Raw genomic sequence first — 12100 nt, 5'->3', positions numbered from 1 at the left:
CCCATCTGTTTTTGTTTTGTAACGGTACGAGTAAAGGAGGAGGTCTGGTTGCTTTCCTTCTGATCACAGAAGGTTTAGGAAATAGCTAGCAGCAGTTTTTTGTCCATTTTGCCAGTTTACAGAATAAATAATTCCCTTATACAGCTCCCATCTGTGCTTTCTCACCCCTCCTTCTGCATGAATTAAAGTAACTACTTCTTTCATGGGCTACATCAAGAAGGTCATGTGGATCCAAATGTTGACGTTCTAATAGAACGGTATGTGATTAAATACAGGACAAATGTTAAACTGACTTGTTTCAATAAAAATAGGGTCCAAGGCCATAATCTTCTCTTTATCGTGATTTCTGTAATGCTCAGACTCATTCATTCAGTAAGGCAGGATTTTAAGATTGACTCCCTCATGAGTTAATCTTGAAATCTTACATTCTTACTTTGTCTTGCTGTGTGCACCGGCTTATCCTGGAAGGAATAGTTGGCTTGCATCTATCTATAAGCCTAAGTTATATGGAGCTTTTGCCCAGTATGTACTCGTTGAGGATATGTGGCACCAATATTAAAGAAACTTCTGAGGGTTTCAAAGCTTTTATTGAATGTTATGCCAAGCGACTGCAATTTGTAGCATCCATTGTTGCTAACTGCACAGTGAGAAAACTTTCGGGCATAGTCTCCTACCCAATTATCATTTGAGTCTATGTAGCCAACTAATTCATCTTCTGTCCTAGTGAACGGTCATTCAGCGTTTCCTACAGCTGGACCAGGCATGCCATGCCTTCTGCACACTTCGGTTAAGATTTCAATGTGAGAGTCATTGCTATCTTTTGAAACTCACTCTAGAGTCTTTCCTGTCATTCTGAGAAAGCCCTCTTTATCTGCCATACCTTTTAAGAAATAATGCATAATGATGGGGATCTGTATTTTTTGGGGGAGTTTTATATAGCGCAAACTCGACGCAAATGTTTCAGAGTGCTTTACATGAGCACCAGTTGCGTTACAGATGGGAACATTCATTTTGTTAGGCACGGGGAGATTACGTGATTTGCCCAGAATCACAAGATGTTGAGTGTCCCTGCCGAGACTCGTACCCGGTTACCCAGCTTTCAGGTCGACCGCTCTAGCAATTAGGCTAGACACTTAAACAACATAAAATATTTTATCTTATTCCGAGGCTCTTTTTGCCGAAATAGATATGTTTCCACTATCCCTAGATTATCTTGGAAATTGTGATCAAACAACTGCTTTCGCAGGATATATGGCAGTGGTGATGGGTAAAAGTGATCTTTACATTATAAGTGGACAATCTTCACTGATCAACCTCCTTATAGGAAATGCATTCCAGACGGTGTTGCATAGATCAGCCCTATGCTATAGTTAATTAACCTTATGCCCAGGGCTTTTGGGGATGCAATGGATAGGCTGGCACTGCCCTTGTATTCATTTTTAAATCTGACCAATTACTATAATTTGAGTTTGGTGCGTGTTATGTGGACTAGATTTAGATTCCCTAGACTTGCTTAAAATTCATTAGCTTTCTAGCTCTCGAAATCACAGCAACATTAATTTGTCAAAGTAAGCTTACTTTTGAAAACTGCTCAATTCTCATAGCCAGTTAGTCCTTTCAAGGTATTTGTTCACACTGCTGTGTCTAAAAGTCATTTTAAAATCTCATGTGTTGTAACTAAAACATAAAGTAAGTACAGAGTATTTTCTTGGGTACTATGTGCGTCATTTTTTATACACTCCTGCCTTCTTTTCCCAATGCCATTTTGCTATCTTCTTTGTCATCAATGTGTTGTTGCTATCTGTCAGGGCATGATCTGTTGTCTGTGTTTGCCATGTAGTTCCATTGTCTGTTTTTTTCTGACATTGCTTCATCTTTCTTCCCTCCCTCCTCAACCAAGTGTCCCTTTCCATCCAGGCGATGCCAGCACACTGATGACAGTGCCTTGTTAGTGGTAAGAGCACTTGCACGCTGTAGCCTGTATTACTACCCGGCACGATCAAGAATGCAGATCTGGCGCGACTGTCAAATGAAAGTTGAAATGCAATCATAATAGCATAAACCATGAATATTTTTGAGGAAAAAAAACATTTTGATGTTATTTAGATACCAAATAATACTATGCATGTGGATAAGCCACCTCTGGAATAGTGGGTTATCTAACGGAGAACCAAGGCCAACATGCAGTTCAGTGGAAGTCCTGAAGTGGTTTGTAGTGTGTAAATAGTTCATAAGACAAACCAAATAGAACACAAGTAAGCACCTATTTGTGTGTGTTTTTATAGCAAGAATCATCTTTATGTAGCTGCAGAAATCTGAGATGTAAAAGGGTACCTCAGTGATTGTATGACATTTTTCAGATTTACCGTGCCTTTGCTAGCGTACTTCTGGCTCACACATTTTAACTTCGAACATTCCATACCTACACTTCTGTATGCAGGTAGTGAGGAATATGGTTAAATTGCCTTCCCATTCATGATACTTCATTGGAGTTGCCTGTCTAATTATGCCTTTTTGGCAGTCTGTGGATTTCAGGATGAGAGAGCTGCTCTGTAGGTAGAGTGACTGTCTCTTACTAAGTTAAAGGAGGCCCACACATGCTGCATATCAGCTTTCCTAGTTTGATTGAATGTATAAAGTAAACCCTTCAATGGGCAGTATTCACGGCATTATAGAAACTTCACGCCCTATTCAGAAGGATGATTGCTTGAAGTGGCCGCGACTGAAATCCTGTTGGAGGTATGAGCACCAGTTTCACAAACGTTACATGAAGCCAAGCGGCAGCTTTCATTGTTACACCCATGGGCTCATCCTACATAAACCTGCACTCCTCCTCTTTGTTCTTTCTAATGCAATTTACCTTCTGTAAATATTTTTTATCTTTCTTGGGAAAGATTTTACAGTCTAATGACTGGTAAAAAGTTACATTTCAAATTTGACTACTAAGTTCACAAACTTTAAATAAAATATTGCACCAGAGGAGTGTTCTTTATGTGGTTTATTATGTAAAACCAAAGTGGCTCAGCTGTGATAAGATGTGTTCTTCTAGTATCTTGGAGGTGTCTCATTCAGGGGTTCACTCAGGGCGATCTCAGTCTGTCAAATGAGTACTGCAAGAATCTTTTTTTTTTTTTTGTCAAGGGTGATGTGATCCCTTCTCAAGCAACAACCACAATCCCTGTCGGGGTGAACCACAAAATCACTAAATTAACCTGTGTTTACCTTCTGGGAGCTTGACTCAAAAACAATCCGGCTAAACTAATAGGCAATGTGTAAAGTATTTATGTAGCACACAAACGGGAATAAAGTGAAAACACACTAGAAACATTCCAGACCAGTTTTAACAATAGACAAAATTTAAATAAATAATTCGACACCAAAACAGAAATCCAATTGGTAAAACTAAAGAGATTCAGTTTTAAACTTTCAGGTAAAGATAATGCCTAAAAGCACAATGCACCACTCTTGATAATCCCACTGACCTAGATTGGGGGAAGTCACAAGTTTAGGCCGACCTCGATGGAGTATGGGCTGGATACAGGAACCAAGTTAGTCCTGCTGAAAAAGTGACCACCTCAGAATCTGGCGCAATGTGTCCACTTCGCAGAGGAGGAGGCCACGAGGAGAGTGTCTCAGATGGTCGGCACTGGTAGTGCAAAGAGCTGGCCTGGCATTGTGGATGTTTCTTGCTGTAGTGCGAAGATCCATGGGGGCGCCACGAACAGTGGTTGCTTAAGCGTAGAGTTGGTGGTCACCGCATGCTGTCGTTGCTGTAGCGCAAAGTGCAGATCTTGCGTGTGCTGTTGTCACTGGCGGTCACTGTAGCGTAGAGTCGAGTTCACCGGAGCTTTGTCTTGGCAGTCGTCATGAGTGGCAGTGTGTCGGCACAAAAAGTCCTGTTCGAGGTTGTGAAGAGTCCAGCACTTCAGGAATTCACTTTTCTTTGCAGAGGAGTGCACTCTGATGCCAGCCAGAGGTCCAGGACCTGAGGAGGCACCTTTTGGGGATCAGGCATTCACTGTAGTAGAGGCCGACAGGGCTCAGGCAGGTCCAGTTGCAGCAGGTCAGCTTGGCAGACGCAGGGATGTATCTGGATTTTGTTGTCACTAGCTCAGAGCAGGTGGTCAGCCAACTAACCTTTGGAGTACTTTAAAGACCCTGGGCACATGTAGTCCTATTTCACTAGAGACTTAAAAGTAAATTAAATGTGCCAGTTAGGTGTTAACCCTATTATAAGGAGTGAGCACAAACATTTTAGCACTGGTTAGCCGAGGGAAAGTGCACATATTCCTAAAGCCAACAAAAGCGTATTTCAGCGAACAGGAGAGGAGAAGGCAAAATGTTTTGTGGAAAACAACACCAGAAGCTGTCAGGTCTGACCAGTACAGTTATGCTTGGTAGAAAAAAAATACCTTGTACTTACTGGGGCAAACTCTGATATGTCAGGAGCTAAGCAAATATGCACATTTTTGTACTTATTATTCTAAATCACATTTGTAACCCTCCTAAGGTCTTGTTAGTGCCACATGCTCCCTGGCCTTAGCACAATAAATTTGTTTGAGAACTTTTCTGCTTTCCAAGGCCCCTATAGGCACATCCGTCTTCAGAAACTCACTTTAAATCTTTGTCTATACCTCAGCCTGTTGTACTAAGTGTGCATGCGAAGCATTCCGTAGTTAGGCAGTGAATGTCTAGAATTTTCATCTTCCTAATTGCTAACAGGCATCTGTGGTTTTTATCTCTAACCACATTTCTTTCCTTGTTCCCAGTTTTCATTTCAAAGAAACCACATCCATCAGCTGAGGGAGAAAAGACTAAACTACTATGTCAGTCAATGAGCGAGTGCATGCATTGTGTGTTCGAATAGCCCAGCTTCTCAGACCTGCTTTCAGGAAGCATCTTTTCTGGAATTTGTAATCCCAATAATGAAATTCATGTTTTATGCTATTTGTTGCACAGCATAGTAGATTCCCTTTAATCCGTCAATGTTAGTGTATTACGAGCTGACACTGCATGGATTTGCTTGTCTGGCATTATGTTGTAATTTCATGTCCTTGGTTTCATACAGCTTTAAGTTCCATGAACCAACACACATTACTTATTCAATTTCTAGACTTTTTGCACAGTTTCTTGCTTTAAACAGTGTCAGAATTTGGTATTTCTTCTTGTTGCTGGTGTCTGAAGGTTTGGTTTTGTGGTATCTTCATGACATCTGCAATAACTGAAGGTTTCATTGGAAGCTGTTATCAAAACAGAAAACGCCTCTTGAAAATTCATACTGGTTATTCACTGCTTAACGTCAATATGGTTAAGGTATAGAAATGGGCATCTATCATGGTATCTGCTGCAACTCCCTGACCCTGTAGTAGCAATGTAATGATGGATGCTAATCCACTGTTTACCATTACCTCCATGAATGCCCTCAAATCTGAGGGAAATGTTCTAAAGGCGGCAGCTGCAGAATCTCTTGCTCTGGTTCACTTTGCTCCTTCGTGTTGGTACGGACAGTGTAGATATGCGCTTTCAAACAACTCTGTCAATATAAATAGCTGCCGACTATAGTGGCTGCTCTCCATTCTTTCTTTTTTATTCACATGTTTTTTTGTGGTGTGAAAAAGGAAATGAAATGAAGTTAAACATCAGTAACCAGTAGATTCGGATTGTTAATTCAGATATCCTATAATGTTTTACAGCCTCTTGTGCTCTGGCCTGAGCTCGAGACATGACAGAGAAAGAGAATGTCAAGGAAAGAGAAATGTGTTCAAATTAGGGCTATACATTGCTGGGGTAAAAGTTAACAGGACAACCTAGATGGCGATGCACAATTTACCAACCCTAAGCTATTTTACACTTTAAAAACTTCAGTGCATTATGGACTAAGTCCATATACATAAATGCAAGGGGGAGACAAAGGGGATGAAAAGGATGTTCCTCAGAATGCACTGGAAGGATGCTGGTAAGAATTTTGAGAGGTTACTATTATTTAGTTTTTCTTAGACTTTAGTTTAGAATATCCCATTGCTGTAATCCGGTATTTGTTGAGCTGGGGTTTTCGGTAATAGGTTCTCACAGCCTCTAGTGTAGCATACCGTGCACACCAATCGTGATGTGTTAATTTTTCTTAATTTCTACTTACTTTTCCAAATACAGAGTACAGCTTTGGAGGCAAGTGTAAGCAGAAGGTTAAACCCCATCCCCACCCGAGCCCACTCTTCAAATCTATTTAAATGTTACTATTAAAATGAGAGCCCTTGTTTAAGACTATAGTGCGTTTCATCCACACCTTTATGCAGCAAAGGGTGTGATTGAGTTTGCCATTTTATTACTACTCCCGGTGGGACTTTCTTTTGATTAATTCATTTTGAAGGTAAGGTTTTTGTTGACTTGCAGTATCTGCCATGCTTGGGTAAGATTTTGGGTAAATGTCCTATTTATGTAGTTTGGATTGAAGAAGGATTTGACTAGTTCCTTTTTGCTCTGGATCCATTGAGGTTCCTGGTTACCGCAGTGATGGAACTGTCTGACGACATCTGCTGCAAGAAGGGCTGTTTGGGATCTGTGGAAGTTACCAGGTGCCAACTTCTCTCTTAGCTTTTCAGCTTGCAATCTGTTTACAGTCATTTGTTTTCCTCGCCTCATGGAAAATTATTAATGGCTTTATAGCTTTTAAGATAGTGGGTGGAAACGTCCTCAGCAGCTGTATAGAGAGGAGTTAATAATGGGGATAACCGTTGTATTGGTGACTTGTACTCCATCTCATGCTCACAGGATATTTGGGGGGCTTTTGTGTGCGAGAGTAATAATCTACCCTTGATTATTGTAATCGAGTTCCAGAGTATCCTAAATGGTGTCATCAAAAGCATTGGTTGTTTTTCTATGGTCTCTATTAAGGGCTTGCATTACGACTTGTGCTATGTCTTCGTCGTATGAGGTTGTTTTGGATCTTAGAAAATAGATCTGGTCATTAATGGTGAGAGTTAGAAGGGAGTACCATGGGTAACATTTTGGGTGAAGACGACTAGAAAGGTCGAGCATGCTTGTATTTTGTTTTGGGAGCTGGCAAGTTTTATCTGGCTTTGTGTTCGTGAAGCTATTGCTCCTCATCACTTTCTTAAAGCAATGGGTGACCGTTTAAAGGAGTGAAGGCGGACTTGAACCACTCTGGGCTCTGAGCAGTTACAATGAGACCAGCACTTTAGGAATATCTGACATAATGCAATATTACTACTGTGTATCCCACTGTGGCTGCAGTCCGGTGCCAACCCTACTTCAGCTCTGTTTTGAAAATTGGTGCCAGTCCACTGGGGGTGGGATAACATGAGGCATGGCTGATGCATCACTGTGTTTATGTATAATTTTGACTATGTTACATCGCTTGGGTGGGGGAGGGAGGGAGAAGAATCTGAACAACCGAACGCTGTCACACTGCAAGGTTTTTATGCGTGGAGAAACAAAATGTACCTGATTGTACAATATTGAATTTGTATGTTAGTCTAATACATTGTTATCATATGTCCCACTGTTCTTGTCCAGCACTTGTTCCTGCCCCACGGTATCAGAAGTGTTGTGTGCAGAGGATGGAACAAAAAATTATTCTAGGATTGGTAATTTGAAAAGGCTAAAACTAAACCGAACTTGGCGGCTGCACCTTCATAACCATGTCTTGATATTCCATATCCAGCTTCTGCCTGCGATAAGCAAGACAGCCACGCGCCAATTATTCCAGTTAAAGGATGGCAATGCAGACCTTGGATCCCCATTTTAAAAACGGTTAAACTGGCTTTAAGTGTGCTAATGGCAGATGCTAGAGGTGGAGAGTCTGGAATTGGAGTATTTGGAGATGGCACAAAAGCACGTAATATAAAGAGAACTGCATTTAGAGAAGTGAAAGCAACTCTACCAGGAGTTCAATAGGGTGATCTGGATAGGCAGTTCAGGGCTCAATAAATGTGGATGCTGGCTTTTAGAGAGAAGATAGGTGGAATCTCAGGGAATAGCATTGTTCCTATGTTTTTATCAGATTAATAAGCATGCATGATCTGTGATTGAAAGATCTCTACATTTATATTTGATAATTTACCAGAACAATTTCAGCACAGTTCCATATTTCTCTGGATTGGGTTGCAAAATAGTAAAACCTCCAGAGAATCGATAGGTGTACACTTCTTCTTTTAGGAACAAAAGCTGCTGAAGCCTTATTTGTGTAAAATCGCCTAGGATTACTCAAATACTCATGGTTACATTCCGCCGTTGTTTTTTTAAATATTTGGGCTTGATGTCACTGGCCAATGATTCATTATGCTGGGTTGTACATCACCTGGACGTCTCTAAAGTGCTGTCCCTTCCCGTGAAATATGATTTCCAGCATATGAGTGATATTAAGAGATCAGTCAATTTGTAGCGTAACATCCAAATAAGTACTGAATCTTTATGGGGACGTCTGCCTTCAGCAAGTTTTCACCAGGTGTCAGACATTTGAACAATAAGGGGAGCGAAGAACAATTGGAGAGGGACTCTGAGTAGAAAACGGGTTTAACCACCATTGGTATCATTTGTTGGCCCAGAAGTAGTGGATGGGGGTATGATGATCATATTTGGGGCAACTGGAATGCTTTTGTGAGGCATAATGTTATGTGGCATACAAAAGGGGGCTAGGTCCAAAAAGATTTACTCTGTAAGCATGTCTGAGATGAATTACTGTAATAAATTTAACAGGTCCTCCAGGTACAAAAGCGAGGTGCACAGTAAGGGTTCACTTGACCATCAATTCTGGTAGACTCGTCTGACTGCAGATTCATCACCTTTTGAATCGTTTCAGGCAACAGACTGGATCCAGAAACTGTGCAATAGCTCCTGTGTGCTGGCAGATTCTCCCTCCACTCTGCACTGCCTCCAGATGGTACAAGACAGAGACACATATAGCCGACATCAGGTCTTCTTTTCCACACGCTTCGGTGCTGATTCGGAGCTCCACTTGCAGCTTCTCTCAGTGGCTACCAACTTCCAAATCTAGAAAACCGTGTGCTAGGAAAATGTTCCACCCGAAGACTACAGGTTTCAGATAGTTGTCTGTCACTGACCTGTACAACATCATTTTTTTTTTTTTTTTGCCAATGCCTTGATTTAAAGTCATGTACTGACTGCTTCCTGATACACCTGGAGGCCATCAAGAAGCACAAGACCAATTCTGCCGTGGAATGTAAGATGAGATGCTGATCTTGTTCAAAGTTGTGGATTTGCTTGTGTTCCTAGTTCTGGTCTCATTCACCATCTTCAGGTATTTCACAAAAGAAGGAAGGTGCACTCAAACAGGAGTCATTCAAGACCACAAGTATTGTCCATTATTGTCTTATATTTACTCCAGATAGTTAAACACAAACGGCAAACAGCCAACGCGTTTCGTCCCTTTTGCCAAGGAACTTCTTCAGGGCAAAATTGTACGTGGCGTCTGGGTTGTAGTGATCATAAACAGAGCAGCTTCGAGGGCCTCCTTGATAAGGGCAATTCTGCTGCAGAATCTGAGCGGATGAGTGAAGAGCAGCCATCTGCAAAAGGGACGAAACGCGTTGGCTGTTTGCCGTTTGTGTTTAACTATCTGGAATAAATATAAGACAATAATGGACAATACTTGTGGTCTTGAATGACTCCTGTTTGAGTGCACCTTCCTTCTTTTGTGAAATCCTTGGACTCTGTAGCATCAATCAACGGCGGATGCTGGAAGTGGATGCACCGTTTTTGATAAAATTGAACTTAGGAATTTAAGTGCTTAACCTTTGTCTGTCGTTGGTGGCTTTTTTCTGTTTATGACCATCTTCAGGTATGTCTAAAACAAAGTTGATGGGCAAATCGTGGCGGAAGCTTAGATGTGCAAGCAGGTTTTAACCACTAACTGCTGCTCCTGCTCTAGAGCGAGTGCGTACTGCCAGTGCTCCAAATACCTGATTCCAATTGTGTCTTCAGGGTCTGAACTGATTCTGGTCCTGAAGAAAATGCACCCAGTGTTTACCAGGCTGCCTGTCACAGCTCTGTGAAACCTTAAAGAAGGCCATGATTGCCCCTACTTGTCTCGAATATACTTCCCAGACTGCTATGTGATTGTGACTGTTGTAACTGCTGCGGATTTAATGTTAATAAAAAGTTTATTTAAAAAAAATGTTCGAAAAAAAAAAGAAGGCCATGATGCAGATAATTAGAGCGGTTCCGATTCTATTTCGTGTGCCTTTGGGTGCAATGTATTTATTGGGGGCTCCCCGTGGCATTCCACTAGTGGATCTTTCCTGCGCATTGACTCTATTCCTGCAAGTTCTGCCAGTAATTACTGCTCCAACTCTGACCTTGACCCTGACTCCATGTGATCGGCTCCTGACTTCCCACCAATTACTTTGCTGCATCTGGTGCTGACTCAGTATATTCTTGGCCTGTGTTTCTGTGCGAGAGCACGAAGGCTTAGCATATGGTGCTGGAGGGCTCGCTGCAGGTACCCTTCTTATGGCATCAGTACTCTGAGTCAAAAGCCCATTTTAGTTCAAGCTCCAAGGCTGGCCAAATTCTTGATCATGCCCCTCTACCAAACCCCCCCCCACCCCCTCCCCCCCACCCACCCACCACCCCCCCCCCCCCCGGCATCAAGTCAACAACAGGGAGACTGATCAAATTCTCCTCCCCTCTCTACCCTCACTCTACAGATGACTGGCTTTGATTGGATGTGCAAAACACTAGAGAGCTGGAGAAATACCTTAAATCTCCCTTTGTTCTGTCGACTCTCTTGCTATAGTGGTTCGCATTCTGTGGAGGTCTTAGACTTGCAGCTGTCTGCTGTTGACCATAAAGCCAATCTGTGAACATATTTTACAACCTGAACCATTTACTGCTAAGCCTGTGCTTCCGTTCAATGACACGCTGACTGATTGCTTTACTGCATCTTGGTCTAAGCCTTGTTATGATGCTTCACTGAGCCAGCTGATTGATTGCGACAAAGGACAGCTCTGGGAAATGCATCCTTTTTATACACTATCGTGCTCCCGGAAAGCCTAGTTGGACAAGTTTCCAAAATTAAGATTAATCCTAAGTTTACTCAGCTACCCTCCACATGTTCTCTACTATTTTGCTAGCTCTTTGCTGATTGAATGTGTGCCCTTTGGGTTGGTCTACCCATGTCCTGTAGGATATGGAGTGTGACATTCTATCCACTCTACCTGAATACTTCAGAAACTGTTTTGCACAGGCAGTGCAGGATGGCCACAAGCAAAGATGTTTTGATAGCTGATATGAATTGTGTTGCATGTGCCGTGGACCCCAGTGTAGTCATCTTAAGGCGTGTCTGAATGTGGGTAACCATATGTTTTGGGTGATGTTCATACCTCACTGACGGACATGCCCTAGGACAGAGCTAGGCTCTTCGGAAATGATTTTGTTTGTGTGTGTGAGCTCTTCAAGTTCAGTAGGGCGACTGTTCGCTCACTGGGGCTGATCACCCTTATTCTCCTGTTCCCCAACAAATGCAAATAATTCCAGGGTTATTTCTGAGGCCTTGCCTTTTGTTTGAGGCAGCCCTTACAGCCCATCCACTAGCCTGCCAATTCTTTTCACATCTGCAAAGGCAGTGCAGTGGTTGTGATCTGCAACAAGGGTGGCGCTCCTCCTGTTTGCCATCTCCTGCTTCAGATGTTGCTTAACCATTCTAGTACCCACTCGTTCAATATTTCGATAGCAGGCACGGTGCATTTTTGTTTGCCCGCCAGGCGTGCTACTACCATGAATCAGTAGTTGTGACTGACAAGACATTTCTGGGCTGGGGAAGCCTCCTGGACAAAGTGGAGACCCGTCTTCTTGAGCTGTGTGCTGTTTGCATTCCACCAAGGCTTTCCTGCCATCAAATGCCCGGGTCCTGAAGGGACGGCGTCATAGCCATTTCGTACTAGAACGTGCAGGTCTATGTGGAATTGCCTGTTCTGTCTGGAAGCTCTTCATCTGTGATGGTTATTAATCCCTCAAGGAGTTCTCTTGTCAGTTAATCCCCTGAGTAGTTTCCATCAGTGTTGGAGTGGACAAACTCAGCAGGTGTTTTCTTGCAGAGCACAAGGGGTGTTTGCATCTGGAG

General features: G+C 42.4%; 1 protein-coding gene across 24 annotated transcripts in view; it reads left to right on the top strand.

The window, feature by feature from the left end:
• Positions 1–12100, top strand: part of LRCH3 (leucine rich repeats and calponin homology domain containing 3) — a 516524-nt gene that overhangs the window by 307549 nt on the left and 196875 nt on the right. For 14 of the 24 annotated variants that reach the window (XM_085635769.1, XM_085635768.1, XM_085635767.1 and 11 more), the window contains exon 15: positions 1901–1954. The exons of the other annotated variants lie outside the window; for them this stretch is intronic. In XM_085635769.1, the coding sequence (XP_085491895.1) occupies positions 1901–1954 (54 nt within the window). The remainder of the gene's footprint in view (positions 1–1900; positions 1955–12100) is intronic. 24 annotated transcript variants of the gene reach the window in all.

This window comes from Triturus cristatus, chromosome 11, assembly GCF_964204655.1.
Source record: "Triturus cristatus chromosome 11, aTriCri1.1, whole genome shotgun sequence".
NCBI lineage: Eukaryota > Metazoa > Chordata > Amphibia > Caudata > Salamandridae > Triturus > Triturus cristatus.
This window is presented reverse-complemented; position numbering and strand designations above follow the sequence as displayed.